The sequence below is a fragment of the Bos javanicus genome, chromosome 19, assembly GCF_032452875.1.
Source record: "Bos javanicus breed banteng chromosome 19, ARS-OSU_banteng_1.0, whole genome shotgun sequence".
Lineage (NCBI taxonomy): Eukaryota > Metazoa > Chordata > Mammalia > Artiodactyla > Bovidae > Bos > Bos javanicus.
Genome location: NC_083886.1, coordinates 37,663,481 through 37,686,661, shown reverse-complemented (window position 1 = coordinate 37,686,661; position 23,181 = coordinate 37,663,481). Strand labels below are relative to the sequence as shown.

The window sequence follows — 23,181 nt, the reverse complement described above, 5'->3', positions numbered from 1 at the left end:
TCCATTAGCACTTGGCAGTCTCTGAAGCCTTTGAGCATCCGTTCTTAGTTTGATAATGTACATGAGGAAACTCTGAAACACATTTTATTGTTAGCTCTCTTTTATGAAAGGAGAAGTAACTTGACCTCAGTCACACAGATGTTTGAGGGGAAGACCCAAATTTTTTATTCCAAATCCTATTTCTTTTCACTACCCCCTATTTCTCTACCCCTACTCTGGGAACCTACACAAATAATTATTATAGAAGGAAAAAAGAATAAGGGCCTTAACACACACAGGTAAAATCTGTCTGTGATTGTGTAGGGCTGTGTGGGTATAGATTTGAGTGTGGTAACATCAGAACAACATATGTAAGAACATTCTGTGTGTTAGGACTGTACATATATTACATGTATTCTTTCTTTTAACTTTTGCCTTGCTGTTGCTGCTGCTGCTAAGTCACTTCAGTCATGTCCGACTCTGTGCAACCCCATAGACGGCAGCCCACCAGGCTCTGCCGTCCCTGGGATTCTCCAGGCAAGAACACTAGAGTGGGTTGCCATTTCCTTCTCCAATGCATGAAAGTGAAAAGTGAAAGTGAAAGTGAAGTCGCTCAATCGTGTCTGACTCTAGCGACCCCATGGACTGCAGCCTACCAGGCTCCTCTGTCCATGGGATTTTCCAGGCAAAAGTACTGGAGTGGGGTGCCATTGCCTTCTCTGAACTTTTGCCTTACAAGGCAGATATTATTTCCACTTTACAAAGGAAGGATTAATAATTAAGGCTCATAGAGGTCAACTATTTAACTCTAAGGACAGTCACAGCAAGTGAGTGTATTTGGAGGAAGGTGAGTCATACCTGGGCTTCTCTGGTGGCTCAGATGGTAAAGAATCTGTCTGCAATGTGAGAGACCTGGGTTCAGTCCCTAGGCTGGGAAGATCCCCTGGAGAAGGGAATGGCAACACACTCCCTGGAGAACTCCATGGACAGAGGAGTCTGGTGGCCTATGATCATACCTAGCATGACAGAGAGGGGAACCTGGGAGAAAGGAAAAAATCAGAAAAGTCTCCATGGGAGGAAGTGGCATTTAAGTTGGGCTTTGAACAATGGGTCAGATTCAGACAGACAGAGATGCCACACACAGCAGCAGAGTGAGGAATTGATTGCAGCTTTTCACTTTGAGACTTCTTCACTCCCTGAGGCTGGAAACCCACAGCTTCATGAGAAAGTGAAGCCTATCATCTGTTGGCAGCTGTTTCCTTGGGAACGAGACTGGCCTTGTGCTGCATCCCATCAAATGAAGTGCCATCTTGTGCCAGGATATTGAAGCTGTTTGAACAACTGCCACAAGTAGCACAGCCCTTGAGAAGCCAAAGGTCAGGACCAGGACAGGAGGCAGCAGCTTCCTTGGGCGTCAGACGGGTGCTGCCGCTGCCATGTCCAGTGCAATCCTGGCAAGTCGCTCCAGTTCTCCAAGCTTCCGTTTCTCTTTCTGTCAAATGAGGATAATAAAATGGGAAAATGTGTCAAGGACCCACAGAGAGACACACATAAGAAAGAGCTGAATGGCACCATGCAGTGACGTGAACCTTTCTGAGGCAGCTTTCATGTGTTGCCCCATAGCCGGAGGTGGACTGAAAAATTAGGTAGACTCAGAGAGCCCTTGAAGGTTGGAGGCCCCAATGTATTTTTTAAGGCACATGATCTCTGTTTATATAGTTTGCTTATTTACATAGGTTTGCTTTAAATACTTCCACATGTAGAGAGATACATTTATGTTCTTATAAATGAGTCTGTCCCAAAGTAAACTTCAAATTTAAAGCAACTGCAATTAGAAATCCCTAAAAGGTTTTTGTACATAAGATGAAAAAATTCTAATTCAGATGAGAGGGTAGATGCATGAGAATTGCCAAAAATGCTTCATGAAATTAAAAAAATACTCATTCGGGTTCTGCCCAACCATATATTAGATGTTATAAGAAAACTCAAAACAGTATAGCATTGTCATGGGCAGGTATCAGTGGAACAACATGGAGAGTCTAGAAACAGATACAGTGTACAGGAGTTCTTAATATATAGTTAACATTGTATTTATAGTCAAATCCATCAAAAGGGGAGAGCTGAACAAATTAGAATGCATTTATACAGTGGAACCTCACTATGGAACATTATGCAGTCATTAAAGAGAATGCATAGAACTACATGTACTGACCTGGAAAAAAATATTTGTTGTATATACTCAAGCAAAAAATGCAAGTCACTAGAGGCATGGCATAGCATTTTAAAATTTTGACCTTATTTCAGACTTACAGAAAAGTTGCAAAAAAAAAAAAAAAAGAAAAGTTGCAAGGATAGAAGAAAGAATTCCTGGATACCCTTCACCCAAATTTTCCAACTGTTAACATTTTACTATAGAAACATCTACATATTTCTGAACTACTTAAGAGTATGTTGCAGACGTGATACCCTTTATCCATAAATACATCACTGGGTCTCTCTCAGGTACAAGTAGAACTCATATAAGCACAGGATAGTTATAAAAATCAACAATTTAACACTGATCAATACTATTATCAATCTATGGACCTTACTCAGATTTCATCAGTTGTCCAGCATGATTTCATTTTGGGGAAAAATACATAAAGGGAGAGGTGAAGAAACATTTACATATGTCTGTGCTTAGCTTAGTTGCTCAGTTATGTCTGACTCTTTGTGACCCCATGGACTCTAGCCTGCCAGGCTCTTCTGTCCATAGGATTCTCCAGGCAAGAATATTGGAATGGGCTGCTATTCCCTTCTCCAGGGCATCCTCCCGACCCAGGTATCAAATCTGGGTCTCCTGCATTGTAGGTGGACTCTTTACCATCTGAGTCACCAAGGAAGACCTTTGCATAAGTCTACATGTTGTGTAAGAGCTTGGGAAAGGTACAGAACATCCATATTTTTAACCTTACTTAACTTGAACATCTGTTACAAGGTGCATGTATTATAATTTTGTAATAAATTACAATGAAGAAAAGTTTACTATAAATAATGAATGAATTAATAAAATCACTATAGGCTGGACACAAAGTTGAGATCAAGTCCTGGTTCTGCCAACTTTGGATACATCACCTAATCTCTCCAATCCTGGATTTCCTCATCATAAATTTCCATCTATAGAGGAAGCTATATTTTCAATAAGGATTAATTTTGAAAAAATACACAAAGTTCTCAAAATTCCCTAGAAGACACTTAAAAAATAATTCCTATAAAACCAACCAACTCTTGCATGTTCCCACCTCCTCCTCCTTGCTCATGCCATTCAGCTTAAAATGTCCTTTCCTTCCTCTCCACTACTACCATTTTTTTCACCCTTCAAGGCCCCGTCTAGATGCCACCTCCTCCAGAAATCCTTGTCTGATTACCCCAACCAAAAGTGATCTCTTTCCACTGATGCCCTATGGCTTCCCCGTGCCCTTTGCATTAGAATTGTTGGCAGGGATAACAATGATTGAACCCCAGGGAGTCTGCTGGAGAGCTCAAGAGAAAGGCTGTCCTTGCTAATCAAAGGCTATGCTATGCTTCTCTGCTGATTCTGTCTGTGTGTGACACCTGGAACTGTCATGATGAAACCATCAGGGATTACACTGCCTCTCCACTGAGAGTGACAGAGGGATTAGCTTGGGTCATGGTACCAGCATTTGGAAGCATCCTGACATACTGCCTAGGCCTTGAAAGGCCTCACTTCTTGGTCATAGGGTTTGAATACCACCAAATGGAGATTCTTTTTCTATTTATATCTCCTACTATATATAGTAGGCATTCTAAGAATATAATTTGAGTCATTTGTTTGACTCAAATCACTCAAGATATATTGAGTACCTACCACATACCACATGCTAGCTAAAAGCATGCTGGAAATAAAATCCATAATCATTATACACTCTGCCTGCCTCTCTTATAGGCCCTGCCTTGCCTCCCACGACTCCCAAAAATGCAGTCCCATAGCAATACTAACAACTTCCAGAATGTACATGCTCCCTGTCTTCACGTATATTTTCTCCATACGCCTGTTTATAGACTCTGCCCCTATAACATCCCATTAGCCGTCCACAGTTTCCCCTCCCAGTCCTGTCTGGGGTGAGCTGCATAATGGCTCCCAAAGTTATCCATGCCCTAATCCCTGGAACCTGTGAATATGCTGCTTTATATGGCAAATGAGACTTTTCGGATATAATCAAATTAAAGATCTTGCGACAGAGAGATTATTTAGGAAATCACAAATGTTCTTATAAGGCAGAGCGAGATTGAACATAGAAGGGAATGAGGCAATGTGACTAAGGAGGCAGATATAAGAGTGAAGCCTAGAGCCAACAGAAGCTGAAAGAGACAAGGAACAATTCTCCCTGGAATATCTGGAAAGAACTAGCCCTGCCAACACCTTGGTTTTACTCCATAAAACTCACTTCAGACTGGCCTCCAGAGCTGTAAGAGAATAAATTTCTGTTGCTTTAAGCCATTAAACTTGGTAATTTATTCCAGTAGTGTTAGGAAGTAAAGTAAAAGTGAAGTCGCTCAGTCGTGTCGGACTCTTGGCGACCCCATGGACTGTAGCCCACCAAGCTCCTCCATCCATGGAATTTTCTAGGCAAGAGTACTGGAATGGGTTGCCGTTTCCAAACCAATACACTACGCACTCAGCTCAGACCTCTAAGTGACCTTAGGTGACACACTTAGAGTAGGTGCCTGTCCCCTGCGCCCTTCTCTCACGGCACTGGCCATACCACATACCACCATCAGTTTCAGAGTTCATGTTCTCTACTAGACAGTGAGTTCCCTGAGGGCAGAACCCTGTCTTATTCATATCTGCAGCCCGAGAGCCCACACTTGGCGGTATCTAATGGGAAACAGTGGAAACAGTGTCAGACTTTTTTTGGGGGGCTCCAAAATCACTGCAGATGGTGACTGAAGCCATGAAATTAAAAGACGCTTACTCCTTGGAAGGAAAGTTATGACCAACCTAGATAGCATATTCAAAAGCAGAGACATTACTTTGCCAACAAAGGTCCATCTAGTCAAGGCTATGGTTTCTCCAGTGGTCATGTATAGATGTGAGAGTTGGACTGTGAAGAAAGCTAAGCGCCGAAGAATTGAAGCTTTTGAACTGTGGTGTTGGAGAAGACTCTTGAGAGTCCCTTAGACTGCAAGGAGATCCAACCTGTCCATCCTAAAGGAAACCAGTCCTGGGTGTTCATTGGAAGGACTGATGCTAAAGCTGAAACTCCAATACTTTGGCCACCTCATGCGAAGAGTTGACTGATTGGAAAAGACTCTGATGCTGGGAGGGATTGGGGGCAGGAGGAGAAGGGGATGACAGAGGATGAGTTGGCTGGATGGCATCACTGATTCGATGGACGTGAGTCTGAGTGAACTCTGGGAGTTGGTGATGGACAGGGAGGCCTGGCGTGCTGCGATTCACGGGGTCACAAAGAGTCGGACACGACTGAGCAACCGAACTGAACTGAACTGAGTGGGCACTCAGTGAATGTCTGTTGAACCAATGATTGAATAAAGGAAGATAAATTAGATTTGGTTTGATAACATTGGGTCTTACTCAAGGCTTGACACATAACTTTAGCTCTTGACTTTGACCCAAGAAAAATTAAAAATTACATCATCTAAAGAAAGATTTTTGTCCCATATTCTTTATGACAGCAAAGCTTTCACAACTTTTGGCCAATGCTAGAACTGCTGTTGCTTTAGTTTTTTCAATTCTGAGCTGTCAGCAAGAAAATATTTATTGTCTAAGATCACAAATGTCTGTGTCTGCCATCAACTATTAGTTGTGATCAAAATAATTTTTACTTTACATAGCAGTTCAGAATGAGTTCCTTATTTTCACTTTCAGTTTGAAAATCAGAAGCATTGTTTTTAGCACAATTCTTGCTAACTTTGTTTTTTGTTTGCTTTGTTTTGTTTTTGGTATTGGCTACTGGATCTGATTGGCAGAGTATAACCATCATTTATCAAGTCACTGTCATCTCTTCTTTCAAGATTAAAACTCTGTTCCTCATCCTCCTCTTTCCTCTTTATGTGGCTGCCAGTAGTCTCTCCTTTTTCCCCCACCTTTCCTTTATGACTGCTGCATCTCGTATTAGATAGTTCCCTTCTCAGACTTACGGTGAAGAAATTTCTTTGAAAAAGACATGTTTCATATAGTACTTGTAAACAGTCATTTACAACAGAGAGCTCTGAAAAACTACAGCAGAGGAAAGAACTTTGCTCAAGGTCATTGAGAGGGAAAGCAGCAGAGCCAGATTCTCCCGAGGCCAACTACAGTACCTATGTAACACTTTGGTACTCAGTGGGAACCTCAGGAAACACAATGGGCTCTGTAAATGATCTAGTCAGGATGCCTCCCTTGGGCTGTTAACAACAACAAAATTATTAAGAGAAAACATGTACACTGTCTTAGGAAAAAAAAAGAGAGAAAGGCTTTTTATCAAAAAGTAGTAGTACATTCACATTGTTGGTATAACCATCACAACCACCCATCTCCTGAAGTTTTCCATCTTCCTAAACTAAAACCCTGTACCCATAAGTCCTTCGTCCCCCTCCACACAGCCCCTGGCAACCATCATTCTACTTCCTGTCTCATTGAATCTGACTACTGTAGATTCCTTATGTAAGTGAAATCATACAGTAATTGTCCTCATCATACTTGTGCAGTCACTAAGTTGTGTCCAACTCTTTGCAACACCATGGAGCCTGCCAGGCTTCTCTGTCCATGGGGTTTTCCAGGCAAGAATACTGGAGTGGGTTGCCATGTCCTTCTCCAGGGGATCTTCCCAGACCCAGGATCAAACCTGCATTTCCTGCACTGGCAGGCAGGTTCTAACCTCTGAACCACCAGGAACACTTCAGTTATCATACTTAGCATACCTTAAATGTTGCTACAAGGATAATTTTGGTAGCACGAATCAGAATTTCCTTTAAAAAAAAAATTTATTCACTTATTTATGTATTTGGCTGTGTTGGGTCTTTGTGGCACGTGTAATCTTGGGTCTTCATTGCAGCCTGCAGGATCTTTTAGTTGTAGCATGTGGGATCTAGTTCCCCGACCAGAGATCGAACCCAGATTCCCTGCGCTGACAGCACGGAATCTTAGCCACTGGACTACCAGGGAAGTCCCAGAATTTCCTTTCTTTATAAGGCTGAATAATGTTCTGTTTTACACACCACACTTTGTTTATCCACCCATCCAAGGACATTTGGGGGTATTTCTGCCTTTTGACTGTTGTGAATAATGCTGCACTAAATGCTAATGTAGACACATCTTCTAGAGTCCCCACTGCTGCTCCTGCTGCTAAGTTGCTTCTGTCGTGTCCGACTCTGTGTGACCCCATAGATGGCAGCCCACCAGGCTCCCCTGTCCCTGGGATTCTCCAGGCAAGAACACCGGAGTGGGTTGCCATTTTCTTCTCTAGAGTCCCTACTTTCAATTATTTTGGGTGCATACCCAGAAGTAGAGGGCTTCCCTTGTGGCTCAGCTGGTAAAGAATCCGCCTGCAATGCAGGAGACCTGGGTTGATTCCTGGGTTGGGAAGATCCCCTGAAGAAGGGAAAGGCTACCCACTCCAGTATCCTTGCCTGGAGAATTCCATGGACCGTATAGTCCGTGGGGTCACAACGAGTCGGGCAGGACTGAGTGACTTTCACTTTCACTTTTTCACCAGAAGCAGAATTGTTAGATTATGTGGTAATTGTTCTTAATTTTTTGAGGAATTGCCATACTGTTTTCCACATCCACTGCACCATTTTACAATCCTACCAGCAATTGTTCCAATTTCCCTATATCTTTGCTAAAACTTGTTGTTCTATTTTTTTGATAGAAGCTATACTAATGGATGTGAGGCAGTAACTCACTGTGGTTTTGATTCGTATTTCCCTAATGACCAATGATGTTGAGTACCTTTTCATGTGCCTATTGGCCATTCACACATCTTCTTTGGAGAAATGTCTATTCAAGTCCAAAGGGAACCATCTGCATTATTATAATTGTTTCTGTTTTATCTTCTATTATTTATCTCTAAACAATATACGTATTCAGCCATTTCTTGATTTTCTGTTTAATAGGTAAGAATTTTCACTCTCATCTTTTCTCAAGTCCTTCTAATATAGTTTTATTGCTATTTTTGTACATACACTCTTGCTTTGTAACTTTAAATGACATACTCCTTTATTTCATGTTCCATTATCAATAACAGGATTCCCTGATACCTCAATTTATAAGGTAAGAATATCTGCCTCCACTTCCATCTCCTATTTCTTACCTCTCAGCTACTGTCAAGAGTGACTTCCAAGGTTTGTAGCATTTACATTCTATTTCCTAACTTCAAGTCTTCTGGACTTTTTCATAGGTTGATGCTAATAATTTTTTTTTTTAATCAATAAATGGTGTTTACAGTGTGAGACTGATTTTGAAGCACAGGAAGGGGAGGGAATTGACAAAGAGGAAGGAGTAGGGCTTTCTCAGGACAGCCAATGGCATGAGCAAAATCACAAGGGCCATAAATCATGCAAGTCACGTGCAGCACAAGCAGATATGAATCAGGCAGAAAGCTCCCCTTGGGCAGCTATGAGGAGCTGAGCTGGTTGAAGGAAGAAGGAGGAAAGTTGGAGGGCCTCAATGGCCAAGGTGCCCAGCTCCCTTGCTCACTACTCCCTCAACGTGACCCAAGAATTCTGATCACCATGATTTGCTTCCTGGACTCAGAAACTCTTGCATCAGGCATTTCTGTATTCCTTTCCCCCAACCCTCCTCACCTTCCTTGGAACTTGTGCCTACCACAGGTCTCAAGGCTTTGCAGAGACGAAAAGTAACTCCTCCTCCCCCCAAAAAGTTTGCAATATACCTCATGCAGAGGAAAGTGTCAGAGTGTAGACACAGGAGGAAGAAGAAGGTGGAAAAAGAAACTACCCAACACTGAAAACTGGTCTGTGCTACTGTACTCAATGATTACCCTGGCCCTCTGGGTGAGGCTGGTATTATTCCATTTTAAAGATGACTGAGGCTAGAAAGTCCCTGTGACTTGCCCAAAGCCTCAGACGGAGTATAGACAGAGCCTTGGCCTGTGTTTGTTGTGCCCACTTTGATCTTGAGCAAGTAGCTAAACCTCTCTGGATCTCAATTTCTTTATCCATAAAAATAGAGACATATTCCAAGACATTCCTATTCTCCGTAGGTTGATTGTGAGGGCAGAGATAACGTCCTTGAAGAGTCTAGCCTGGGGGGATACATCTTGAAATTGGTGGCTGTGGTTACACATCTGTCTGGGAAGTCAGGAAAGCCCAGTGTATGCAAAGCTGAGGCTGGAGCAAAGTTCAGGAACAAACTCTTCCCACCCTTCCCCCGGGACTCTCAGACTAGCAAGGAAATTTCAAGGGCCTGCAAGGTCACTAGCTACTCTCCACTTCACAGGCCCAGAGAGGAGAAATGACTTGCCCAGGGTCACCCAGCAAGCTAGTAGCAGAGCCTTCCAAGTAGGGCTTAGTACCCAGACTTGGGATACTCCCTAGGGCCCCACATTCCTTGGGCTGAGCCAGCAGAGTGTGTGAGTTAGTCTGTTAGGAAGACATGTCCTTGCAAGTCCAGCTCATTATAATCTGTGCCCCTCTGTCTTTCTTCCTGCACCATCCCCATATCACTGAAATGTGGGGACCCTCTCCAGGAGCCAGGGTTTCAGGGGGTTCTGAAGTCACTCTCAGGATCATGAAGAGGAGCAGTGTACTCTCCTTCTCACAACCCCAATTGAGCCCAAGTTCCCAAATAAAAATAAAGGGTTAGGCCAAGTCCCACCCTCAGCCACCAGTTCTTCTTGGCCCAGTGTGTATCCCTACCTCTGGGTCAGGACGGGGAGGTCACCCTGCCAGGGCCTTTCCCCCAGTGTTCTCCCCTTCTCCTCTGGAGGAAGGGTCATGGCTACAGGGACACTGCAAACCTGGCACATGTGCCACCTTGGTGCCCAGTGCCTCTTCGCCTAGCCAGGTCCAGAGATGGGCACTCATCTTCTGAGCATTCTGCACCTGCACCTCAGTCTCCAAGGCCACAGGGAAGGCCTTGAGAGAGAGGTTTATTTTACATTCACACTTTGGAACAGCATGGGGCACAGGTTCCAATGCCCAGGGCCACGGGGAATAGAGATGGGAGACTGACGCTTGGGATGTGGGGGTACCAACTGGAGCCCCTTCTGAAGTTGACATCTATCCTCAGCCAGTACTTGGGCCCGCCGGGGGCTCTGCACCCTTTGTCCCAGCTGCCTCCCCTCCCCCGAGGGCCCTCTCCTCCAGCTGGCATCTCTGGGAACGCGGGCTCCCCTGGCTTCAGGCCTGCAACCCGGGGCGGGCAAGGAGGGGGTAGGCCCACACGTGACCCGCCCCCCCTCCGGGCCAACACGGCTCGCGGACGGGAGACCGGGGGGTGGCCGGGTCAGGGCGGGGGGCGGTGGCCGGGTCTGACCTCGCCGCGCAGCTGGCTGCCCCTCCACGAAATCAACAAAGTCTTGCGCCTCCAAACCCAGGCCCCTGGTGGTTGGGAAGGGAGACCTGCCTTGGGCAGCGGCCGTGGACGCCCGATCCGGAGGGAAACCAGGGCAATTCTCCGAGGGTGGGGGTAGGAGGGGGAGGGCTGCGGGTCCAGGGGAAGGTGGCCCGCGAGCAGGCTCTTCCTCCATGCCTCTCTCGGCCTCGCCTCGCTCCGCCCCGCCCGCCCGGCACCGAGTCCTCCGAAATCCATAGGCAGAGGCGACCCTCCCGCCTCCCCGCCCGCTCCGCGCTCGCCCCGCCTCAGCGCACTTTAAAAGTTTTCTCTGGCTGGGACGCGGGCGTCGCGAGCCATGGCTGTCTACGTCGGGATGCTGCGCGTCGCGAGGCTGTGCGCCCGGAGCCCGAGGGTGCTGGGGGCCCGGGTCGGCCTCTCCCGGGTTTGGCAGGAAGCGAGGTTGTGGGGCGTCCGTCCTCTCAGGTACGCGGCCCTGGAGGAGAGGGACGGGTCAGTCCCCAGGGATGGGGTCTTGGGGATCCTTCAGAGCCTCTCTGGGGGCCGATCGCGCTCAGGCTGGGAGGTCCTCGGCTGCCCCACCTCCGCCGGGTGGCGCACGCCAAGGAGTAGGTACCCCCCCGCACCTGCACTCAGGCAACAGGAAATGCTGGCCTGGCCCAGCAGACTGGTGGCTGCAGCTGGTGGCTGTCAGGGACCCTGCACTGACTCTGGGCTCTGGTCCGGGGCTTTAGGCTCTCCCATTGGTGGGCACACTGATGACCAGAAGTGGAGCCTCTAGCAGCCTGTCCTGAGGGGGAGGGGCAAGGGCAAGGCCTGTGCTCTGTCTCCAGGACACTGCCTCTGAGCTAGACCCCTTTCACTGATAAACTCGGGGACCTCCCACGCCATGTTGTCCACCCCAGGCCACTAAGCTCTGCAGTGTCTGCTCTTCTCATCAACTGCTAACACTGCTTGGCTCCTTACTACCTACTGGGTCTGTTTTCTTCTGTCCTCAATGCAGAGGGTGGGATGGGGGCTGGCAGGTGGAGGATGTGCTCTGCAGCAGCGAAGTAAGTTAATGCTACCTCTTTGTAAGTCTGCAGTTGTGAAATTGTGTTGATTAAGCAGAACTGGGCTCCCACTGATATGATCAGTGGTGGCTTTTACCTTCAGCACCCAGCAGAGGGAGGCCTGGGCACCAATGAGTCTGCCCTGCCACCCAGCTAGGCCACATACTAGGTCTGGGGTCAGGACACAGCTTTGAACACCAGATGGAGTGTAGGCCTGGGCATGGAAAAGGGACAAGAAGCCGGAAGAGGTTTCTTGTCTGAGAGAACTGCTTGTTTATAAAAACAAAAGAAGGAGGAGGGAAGTTGGAGGGAGACAGCAGACTCTTCTTGGGCTGGAGTTCCAAGATCACAGTGTTTTGAACATGCTGGTTTCTGAAGATGGAAAGCATATGCCGTGCTTTCAGATCACCAAGCCTAATTTTCTGAGGAGACCCAGTGGCTCAAGGAGCGTCAGCAGATGGGATTCTGATGAAGAAAACAATTCTCCTCTAGCTTGGTCACTCACTACCTCCCGGTGCCTCCCCAGGCAAGCTCTGCCATGGCTAGCCTGTAGCATCCAAGCCTCACCTCTGGTCTTCAGGATGCTCCTGAGACTGTGAGGGCTTTCCTTATTTACTCTCCAAAGTGAACATGTTTCATGATGCTAGGTCAGGCCACCTTTGGCCACATGGTATCCTTCCTGACCTTTGACTTTATGTGCAAACAAAGCAGACCTCTTGCCTGCTACAGGCTTACAATCACGGATTAGGGGCACCAGGCCTCAGAGAAATTCTGACTCTGTCAGGAGGAGATCCATGGATCCAGAGAAAGATTTCCTGAGCATTTGGCCTAATTCCCTTCCATGCCTGCCACTCCCTTGTGCTTAAGGCCTTGCCTACTGACTGTGGTGGTTTAACCTGATTTTGTTCCTACGTTGCTCTTAAGAAACCCTCAAGAGTCTCAAGCATTCAACAGATATTCCTGAGCGCTTACACCATGCCAAGCACAAGGTAGATGCTGTTGTTATGAAAGCCAGAGAACCCAGTCTTCCAGGAACTTGTAGTCCAATGAGGGAGAAGATAAGTCAGCATGATTACTACTCAGTGTTCTAGGAGCCATGGTGTGAAAAACTCCCGGACTTCTGTACTTTACTGTTTCTGATCTGGTCACGTACAACCTGCTTTCTTTCTTTCTAGGATTTGTTGATTTATTTTTTGGCTGTACTGGGTCTTCATTGCTGCACACGGGCTTTCTCTAGTTGCAACAAGGGGGCTACTCTCTAGTTGCAGTGTGCCAGGCTTCCCATTGTGGTGGCTTCTTTTATTGGCCAGAGCACGGGCTGTAGGCTCACGGGCTTCAGCAGTTGCAACACATGGGCTCAGTAGCTGCGGTTCACAGAGTCTAGAACACAGGCTCAGTAGATGTGGTGCACAGGCTTAGTTGCTCCATAGCATGTGGAATCTTCCCGGACCACAGATCAAACCGGTGTCCCCTGCATTTCAGGGTGGATTCTTAACCACTGAACCACCAGGGAAACCCTAGACTGCTTTCTTGCTGACCAACACCCCATGCCTGTTACTTATCAGATCCCCAGTTTTACCTGTAAGGAAAAAGCAAGAACTTTTTGGGTTATAGACTAGACGGTATAGATTGCTTTGGGTTATAGCCCTGGCTCCTCTACCTACTTGCTACATGACCTTAAGTACGTTACCTAACCTTGGAGCCTATGTGGAGTTTGTCACTAATGCTACTGCTTGCTGTACTGACAAAGGCTTGCTCTTCTCAGTCTTTGTTTTGGGGCAGGGTTGGTCCCTGAGAACCTCCAGATGGGGTCTGTGTAGAAATTTCAAGTGATTTGAAGGTAGGAGAGGAGTCCCTCAAGAAAGTGTCCTCTTGCTTGCATCTGGTTCCTCTCATGGCTAGTTACCAAGATGTCAGCCTCTGCCAGGCCCAAGTCTAGCCCTTGGATCTGCTGGACAATCCCTTATCCACCCAAGTCAGGGATGTCCAGAGTCTTTTTTCCAGAAGGAAAGAAGAAACTGTCCATTGCTCTCCAAACCTCCTGAACTACCAACGCCTTCCCTGCTTCCCCAGGGAAGGCAGATGATCTAATCTGGAGCTTCAGGCACTCTTGGAGGACAGAATCTGATGCTGATTCCTGGTGAACCTATGATAAACAGGTTTCCTTCAGACCTCGAAAGCTGGCCTGGGGCTGCCTGAGAGGCAACTGTATCTGGGGTGCTGGAAGCACTCAGAGGTGGTGAAGACAGAGGGAACCATGGCTCAAGCCTCTCAGAATTGGGTGTGACCCTCAGTGAGGGTGGCGGGGTGCCTCCAGTGACTCAGCGCTGATGGTCGGGGCAAGGGTGTGAATGGACTTCATGGAACACCTTCCAGAGGGATGACTATAATCAGGTGGGACTGGTAGTGGAAGCTATAAAGGGATGTCCCTGTATCAGGGGATTATATTAAGCTACGAATTATTTTGGGTAGAAATCAATGTACAAAAATATGCTCTTCTCATAATCTACCGAAGATGATTAACAAAGTATTTGGTAATGATATCTCTACTCATTACTCCAGTCTAAGTGTAATCATAGAAAATAAACTATAAACGTGGACACTGGACATTGTAATCAGTGAATGGTACACAATGGTTTTAGTTACGTCTCCTGCCTTGCATGCAATCGGTATGCAATCCACTGTGGAGGTCCAGTGTGGGATACAAGGATGAGTAAACTTGTTTCCAGATACTTCTTTGCCTAAAAGGGATCTGCAGATAAGGATCACAGACCCACTGATTCAAGGCAGTAAGGGTGCTCAGTCAGAGCAGGGAAGAATCTGATAGGTTGGAATGGGATTAGGTTAGACTTCCTAAACAAGTTGGAATTTGAATCTTATCCCTCCAGTAACAGGGCTGTGGTTTGAAGGATGAAGCCTATATACTTGTATAAACCCTTGCCTGTGCTTGAACTCTTTAAACCCTGGGTATGAAGCCCTCCCAACATCCCCACATTATTTATTTATTCAATCTACAAAGACTTTGGAACCAGACAGATCTGAGTTCAAAAGAATCACTTTCTAGCTTTGGGACCAAGTTGAACTTAAGACTTTAGTTTTGTGTAAGTTTTGTTTTGTACTTGTGAGAATTAAATGAGGTCACATAAGAAAATCCATAACCCACAGCCTAGCACTCAGATTTTCAACCCACTGCATTGATGAGACTATGATACAGATAATACTTATGAAACAGTGGCTTTGCACACTCCTTCAATGACCCCAAGGCCCACAGGTTAGAGCCTTGCCTGGAGAGTAGGAGAAAGACAGTTCTAGCAGAGGCAACTGCTTGAACCAAGCTGTGGCTGCTCTGTGTTGGCAGACCTATCCATGCTTATGCTGAGTGTTAGTATAAAGGGCTGCTTTCCCCCACCCCCAATTATATACTGAACAAAGTACAGAATATAGTTTCATCTCTTGAAGGGGCCTTGCTAGAAGACTGTCCTGATAAATGACAGGTACCACTAACTCTGCCAAGTGCCTCTCCCTTTAGAAATAAACAAGCTGTTTTTCTAGTTTAGAAATCATGTTCTGTGACTCTCATTGGCATGTATGTGTTTTTCAGTTTAGGAATCAGGTGACAGGAAAGCAAACCCAGCCTTTGTATGGCTTAGTTCAATATGGCTTTAGGCAAGTCCCTCAACCTCTCTGGACCATGATTTCTTTGTAAAATGGACCACTTGGACAAGAAGCACTCTACAATATTTCTGTGGACATTTTGTGATTTCCAGGGAGGCTGGGCTTTGAGGCTTGGATCCCTGAATCCAAGAGGGCTGTGGTGGAAGTTCGAAGCCTTAATACTTATATGAAATGTTACTTGTGCTTGAACCCTTATGAACTCATCCTAACCTCTGGACTCTCTGGTTTTCTCTAGCCCTCTGTGAGTGAACAGAAAACATTGAGGGTTTGACCCTAGAAAGTAAAGATCTAAACCTTGTATGTGGGGTTTTCCTGGTGGCTCAGATGGTAAAAAATCTGCCTGCAATGCAGGAGACGTTGGTTTGATCCCTGGGTTGGAAAGATCCCCTGGAGAAGGAAATGGCTACCCACTCCAGTACTTTTGCCTGGGGAATTCCATGGACAGAGAAGACTAGTGGACTACAGTCCATGGGATCACAAAGAGTTGAGCATGACTGAGTGACTAACACTTTGACTTTCTTTTTCAAACCACGTATGTGCCTTAGTGATGCCAGCAAGGGCAACTGTTCTGAATCAGCCTTCACCCTTGACTTCTGTGTACTTTCCCCAGTAGCTCGGAACAGCGGCCCAGTGGAAAATCTGCAGCATAGATGCCTCCCGTCCCCAAGTATTTCAGGCTTTTGAAAATGCCCTCTGTCTTCTACAAACATGCATACACTATCAGTTTTATTGGAGTTAAAAACGGAAGCTTCCACCAATATAGAGTGCCCTGCCCAAAATCTTTATTATAGCTCTTACCACTCTGGGGTTCTTTGTAGTCTGTGTTCTTTGTAAGCTGTGGACTCCATCAGGAAGGTTATGTTGGGTGGTGGAAAGATCATGGGACTTTATGGTATAATGCAACTGTAAAATGTACAAATCATAAGTGTGCAGTTTGATGAATATTAACAAATGTATACACCCATTACTCAACACCCCAAGATATAAAACGTGTCCATAACTGTAAAGCACTGCTATTCGGTAGAAATATAATGTGAGCCACATATGGAGTGTCATGTTTTTCAGTAGGCATATTTTAAAAAGTAATAAGAAATAGGCAATAAGTTTAATGATATATTTTCTTTAACTTAGTATAGCCAAAGTATCATTTCAGCATGCAATCAATCATGTAAAAATTGCTAAGGAGGTATTTAATATTCTTTATTTCATGAAGTCTTCTGAATCTTGTGTGTATTTAACACTTACAGAATGCTTCAATTCAGACTAGTCATGCTTCATGTGTTCCAGAGACCCATGTGACTGGGCTGCCATAGAGATAGCACAGCTCGAGAAATTTCTCTAGTGCCTCTTTCCAGTCAGTTCCCTCCCCAACCAGAGATTATCACTATTCTGATTTCTAATCTCTATAGATTAATTTTGTCTATTCTTGAATCTTAGAATGTATACTCTTGTGTCTAGTTTCTTTTGCTCAAAAACCAAGGCTTGCTTTGGGGAGAAGTGACCTATTGATCTTGACAAAAGAATTCATGGAAGTGTGTGTTATACATTAAACAGTTTAGCCTTCCTTCATAACCGTGGGGAAAAGGACATGATCTCCTGTGCCCAATATTTCACCTCTTGGGTGTAGCAACAGAAAAGTAGGCTGAGAAGTGGGGTCCTCAGAAGAGGTGTAACAAATGTGTCCGGGGACTGTCCCAGCAGAGAGCGGTGCAGACAGTGTGACTTCTAGGCCCACTGAACTGGGCAGCCCAGTTATACTTTTTGGTCCTCAATATTTTCTCATCTAAGAGCTGTTTTTTTAATTAAACATTTTATTTTGAGATAATTGTACATTCACATGCAGTTGTAAGAAATAACACAAACAGATCTCATATAGTTTCCCCCAATGATAACATCTTGCAAAACGGTGGTGCAGCAGCGCAGCCAGGATATTCGCACTGATACCGCGTCACCACTGCAAGGATCCTTCAGGTTTCCCTGTTACAGCCACACCTACTGTCCCACTTCCACCCCTCCTTAGGACCGCTCACGGTCTGGTTTCTGTTCTCCTTTAATTGGATTTCATCATGTCCAAAGGTTATGTAATGGAGTCATACAGTATATAGTCTTTCAAGACTGGTTTTTTCACTCAGCATAATTTCTGGAGATTCATTCAGGTTGTTTTGCGTATCAGTAGTTCCTTTTTTAATTGCTAAATAGTATTCTTTGATATGGGTGCACAGTTGGTTTAACCATTCACCCACTGATGGACATTTAGGGGTGTTTCCAGTTTTTTCAAATAAGGCTGCTGTATGTATTCATATGGAGAAGGCAATGGCACCCCACTCCAGTAGTCTTGCCTGGAAAATCCCATGGACGGAGGAGCATGGTAGGCTGCAGACCATGGGGTTGCGAAGAGCCGGACACGACTGAGCGACTTCACTTTCACTTTTCCCTTTCATGCATTGGAGAAGGAAATGGCAACCCACTCCAGTGTTCTTGCCTGGAGAATCCCAGGGACGGGGGAGCCTGGTGGGCTGCCGTCTATGGGGTCTCACAGAGTCGGACACGACTGACGCGACTTAGCAGCAGCAGCATGCATTCATATACAGGTTTTTGTGGGATTGTAAATAAGTCTTTGTTTCTCTGGGAACATAATTGCTTATAGTTCTTCTCAGTATCTTCAGGAGATCGGTTCCAGGACCCCTGCAAATCCCCAACTCTGTGGTGGTCAAGTCCTTTATACAGCATGGCAGTAGTGCAGGCAGTTCTCCCTGTCTCCTGTTCCACGTCTGCGTATGGAACCTGTGGATACAGGGGGCCAGCTAGATGTGTTTCTTTAGGATAATTGTCAGCAGTGCAATGGCTGGCTTGTATGGTAGTTGCGTGTTTAGTTGTACAGAAATTGTCTGTTTTCCAGGATGACTGTACCATTTTCCTTTCTCACCAACAACATATGAGCGATTAGCATCCTCATCAGTATTTGGTATTGTCATTGTTTTTAATTTTCGTCATTCCAGTAGGTGTATAGTGATATCTTATTGTGTTTTTAATACACATTTCCTAATGGCTAATGATATTGAGTAACTTTTCATATGCTTATTGTATATCCTTTTTGGTGACATATCTCTTTATGTCTTTTGCCCATTTTCTAGTTGAATTGTTTGTTTTTTTTACTGTTGAATTGTCAGAGTTCTTTATGCGTTCTGGATACTAGTCCTTTGTCAGATGTGTGGCTTGCAAATATTTTCTGCCACTCTGTAGCTCATCCTGTTGTCCTCTTTAACAGGATCTTTCACAGAGCGGAAATTTTTAATTTTGCTGAAATTAGTTTATTAAGTTTATAGATTGTGCATATAGTGTCAAGTTTAAAAATTTATTGCCTACCCCTAGATCCTGAAGCTTTTCTCCCATATTTTTCTCTAGATTTTAAAAAATATTTAATTAATTAATTTGTTTACTTATTTTTGGCCGCACTGGGGCTCTGTTGCTGTACGTGCGCTTTCTCTAGTTGCGGCAAGCGGGAGCTAATGTTGGTTGTGGTGCGTCGTCTTCTTATTGCAGTGGTTTGTCTTGTTGCGGAGCACACGCTCTAGGCGCACAAGCTTCAGTATTTGCAACATGTGGGCTCAGTAGTTGGGCTGTGCAGCTCAGTAGTTGTGGCTTGAGGGTCCTAGAGCACGCAGGCTTCAGTAGTTCTGGTGCACAGGCTTAGTAGCTCTGTGGCATGTGCGATCTTCCTAGGCCAGGGATTGAACTGGTGTCCCGTGCGTTGGGGCGGATTCCTATCCACTGTACTAGCAGGGAAATCTGCCTGTTGGTCTTCGTTCCGGCACACAGACTTCTCTCTAGTTGTGGTAGACTGGCTTAACAGTTGCAATGCATGGGCTTAGTTCCCTGACCAGGGCTCAAATCCACATCCCCTGAATTGGAAGGCAGATTCTTAACCGCTGAACCATCAGGGAAGTCCCTCTAAATGTTTTTCAGTTTTAATGTTTTACATGTAAGTCTGTGGTCTATTTTGAAGGGTGTTTTTCCCTTAAGAGACAGGTTGAAATTCCTATTTTTTGCTGAGGACCTTTTAACATTATAGTCATTCTTGTGCTCTTGGTGGCCACTGTACAGTAAAATGGCCATCAATTAAGAAAATGACCATTCACTAGTGCTCTGGATTTTTATCTGTCACAACAGCATCTACATTTTCTTAAACACTAGGTTGCATGTTGTAGCTGGTATACATGTGGCACTCATCTTCATGGGTACATAAAAAGTTTAACTTTCTTTCAGGGTAAAATAGATATTACAGTTTAAAAGTTGTTCCCTCCTTCACAAGCATCTGCCATCTCTATTCCCAGATCAACCACCAGCCTAGTGTCTTTCTGCAAATAGCGAAAGGAGCCCCTCTACACCTTTGAGAATGCAGCCCCCATGGTGTGTGGGTCAGTCCAGGGGCTGCTGGGTTGAATAATGAATCTTGGGGTGATGAGCAAGCGAGATGGAAGAGGAGCACCTGCCTCTCATTTGCCATGAGCTAGATGTACTGGTACACTTAGCTGGAACTGTGTCTTACACAAGGGTGAGTGTATTGACTGAGGACTGAGGCTTGCCCAGGAGGATAGGATACCACATGAACATCACGGGCAGCCTGGGGCCCTTCCTGTTTGCATTAAAGTTCATCTTGTCCTGGCCCTTTACACAACAGGTCCAGTGGGTCATTCTGTCCCTCCCAGCAAGTTGTTCTATCTTTCGAATGTTGAAATACTCTTCCTAGAAGATTATCAAGCCTCTTATATTTTTTTTTCTTAAAAATTTCACATGGAAAAAAATTTTTTAACACAATCATATGATCAAATAACAAGCACCTGTGTACCTACCACTTCAAATTAAAATATAGCCATACTTGTTACACAAAACTACAAATAAAATAAATATTATGGATCAAGTTGATGTCTGTTTTGTAAGCCTCCTCCTACTCACCCCTCACCAGAGAACTACTGTCATAAATTTAATGTACATCATGTCAGAGCACGTTTTTTGCTTTTAACATGTCTCTGAATCCATAAACAGAATAGCGTATCATTTGTAAAGCACATAGAATCATGCCAAGCAAGCAATAAGTGCTCTTTGTTTTTTATCCATAAAAATACTTATGCTTTTATAATTTTAGCAAAAATTATATCACCGCGCCCTTCTTTTTTCACCCAAAAGTATGTTTTGAGATCTGTTTACACCGACACCTATAGATATAGGTAATTCTTTCTACCTGATGTTTACAAATCCATTATATAACAACATCTCCAGCAGTGCAATTCCCACGTTAGAGGGTTGGCATTTTCAGCTTTTCTAGAAATTATTCTGGAGAGGCTGCGCTGCTATGACCACCAGCAGCAACTGAGAGCTGCTGTTTCCCCACAGCCTCGAAAATACTTGGTATTCCTGAATGAGAACGTGTTTGCCACTCTGGTGGGGAAGCTAAAGTGTTCTTGCTGTGGGTTGATCTACATTTCTCTGATTACCAGTGAGATTGGGTGTCTTTTGAAATGTATTCTGTGAATATTCATATTCTTTGCCCATTTATTGTTAGATTACGTGTCCTTATTGATTTGTGGGATTTTTTTCCCCCTTTAATACAGGCTAAATGTGAATCTTAGACAAAAGATTCACATTTAGCCTGTATTCTCCTATATATAAAATGAAATTTGTAAACCCAGGCAGTTGCTGTCTCTTAGCTTTGTTGATGATTTATTTTTTTCTTAGAGCCCAAGAACCAGACTGGCATCAAATGCCTGTAAGGGGAGGAGCAGAAGCCAGCCCATGACTTGAAACAGAAGCAGACTATTGATTAAAGCTTTCTTGCTGGTGGCTGGCATGGCACCTTGCCCAGGGCAACAGTGGTCGGCCTCAGTGTAGGGGCTGTTCCTGTGTCCATGGGCCCCTCACATCTAGTCACCATGCCTCCCTGGTGGCTTCTGAAAGGATTAAGAGGACTTGTGCAAGACCTGGGGTTATTCCAACTTCTGATAGGAACAGGGTTCACCTGCAAGCTCCTGGCCCAGATCCCAAAAAAACTCTGCCCAGGAAGTAATATGTAATAAGAGGCAAAACAAACTGCTTCTCTCCCAAGTATATCGTCATACCTATGTACTCAGGTGGCGTGGTCATCCCTGCCTCTGTGGCTCCTTCGGCATCCAGCTCTGCCTGTGGTCTCTGCCTGACCCTGTCAGGACCTGCGATCCTTGGTGCTTACAGAGCCTCTGGCCCTGACTTTGGTCATCTGCCTTGGAATGTCACAGAGTGCTGCAATTGCTCACAGAAGTTCCCTGAGCTAAGCAGACCGTGTTTTCTGACTAGGTACTGCTGGAAGGCTAGGCTACATGGGGGAGGGCCAACAGCAGTGCCTAGGTGAGTATAACCAGAGGACTGTGCAGTTAGCGTGCAAAGCCGTCGTGCTTGGGACTAGAAATGAGCTGGAAAGATGCGTTCAGAGGCAGCAAAGAAGATGAATCAGATACCGCAAGTAAGTCATGGAAAAGAGCCAGTGTGTGCTTGAGGGCTGGAAGGTGGGAAGTAAATGGGGGTGGTTCTCCATGGGCCTGTGGCACCATTAGCTTCAGGTTTGCTGCCCTAGGCCCTGTGCAACCTCAAAGGAAGCTGTGGATGGGCTGCAGTGTAAAGAACATACAGAAAGAGGCCCAGGGTTGCCACCCACTCAGATAGGGTCACTTAAGAAAATGAATCTCTTGCCTCATTAATAAAAAAATTATCCTTTTTATAGATACCTTTTAATAAACACACACATATTTTTGGTCACCATTTGAAAATAAATCATAGACATCATACTATTGATATTTTCCATCTTTGCCGATCTCTCCTGGTTGTTTTGCTTTGTGACATGGACATCTTGCTTACTGGGCACTTGTCTTCTTTCCTCTGTGCATTTGTGGCGGATTGGGCTATTTTTGTGTTTCCTGTGTCAATGGCACTTATCTTTTTCATGGAAAGCTGTTTGTGATTGAATGATGAGGCTTTTTTTTTTTACCACCTTTTATGGTGGCATCTTGGACAAGCTGCTTAACTTCTCTCTCAGTTTCTCTATTTGTAAGACAGGGATACGCACACTTGGGATGATTTGCCTGACAGCATTACAGGGCACACGCTCACTGTTTTCTCACTTCCGTAAGTTCACTGCCCTTCAGGAGATTTACCCATCTCTGCCCTTCTTCACTGAACATGCCCATCTTTTTCATAAATCAGAATCATTACACTCCCTACTTGTCATTAAACATCTCTACAGACATTCCTGTAAATTATATTTGCAAGTAGACAACTATTTGGTGGATCCTGTTTTCCCACTGGAGCAAGGCCAGAGCTTTGCCTCTGGTAAGCCACATTCTAAATAGTAAGCAGTGTGTCCTGACCTGCTCTGTTCTGCTGAATGTAGGGAACATGCATCCATGTAGGAAACCAGTTGGCTGGCCCAGCAGTCACGGGCTAACAGGAACTGCACAGAGGCCACAGAACTGCTTTCTCATCTGCTGGAACTCTCAGAAAGGAAAACTCTGCTGCCTTCAAAACTGGGCTGATTTATTTTCTCGAGTAGTTTCTAAGATGGAAATCACAAGCAGATGTGTTTGCTCGGCTTGCCCAGTATTGTTTATTAATGTATGCATGTATTTTGCAGAGAAGCAATACATGCTGCTTTTATTTTTCTGACAGGATGGTAAATACCATAGTCAGTTGCTAAATTTAGTTTATGAATTGTGTTTCTGTCAACACTGGTTTAAGCCCTAGAAAGCTCTTCTTTTTAACTTTATTGTGCACCATTGTGCTCACTCAATTGTGTTCGGCTTTTTGTGACTCCATGGACTGTAGCCCACCAGGCTCCTCTGTCCTGGGAAGTTCCCAGGCAAGAATCCTGGAATGGATTGCCATTTTCCTCTCCAGGGGATCTTCCCA

At 45.1% G+C, this 23,181-nt stretch overlaps 1 protein-coding gene and 1 long non-coding RNA gene across 2 annotated transcripts in view; one reads left to right on the top strand and one right to left on the bottom strand.

Annotated features, from left to right (window-relative positions):
- Positions 1 to 1,050: 1,050 nt before the first annotated feature.
- On the bottom strand, positions 1,051 to 11,863 carry LOC133232230 (uncharacterized). The gene is made up of 2 exons (XR_009731346.1): positions 11,493 to 11,863; positions 1,051 to 1,471 (listed from the first exon to the last, which is right to left on the bottom strand). It is a non-coding gene; the product is annotated as an uncharacterized LOC133232230 (long non-coding RNA).
- ACSF2 (acyl-CoA synthetase family member 2) overlaps positions 10,640 to 23,181 on the top strand; it is a 31,540-nt gene continuing 18,998 nt past the window's right edge. The window contains exon 1 of the mRNA XM_061391402.1: positions 10,640 to 10,984. Coding sequence (XP_061247386.1) covers positions 10,857 to 10,984 — 128 coding nt within the window. The 5' untranslated portion in view covers positions 10,640 to 10,856. The remainder of the gene's footprint in view (positions 10,985 to 23,181) is intronic.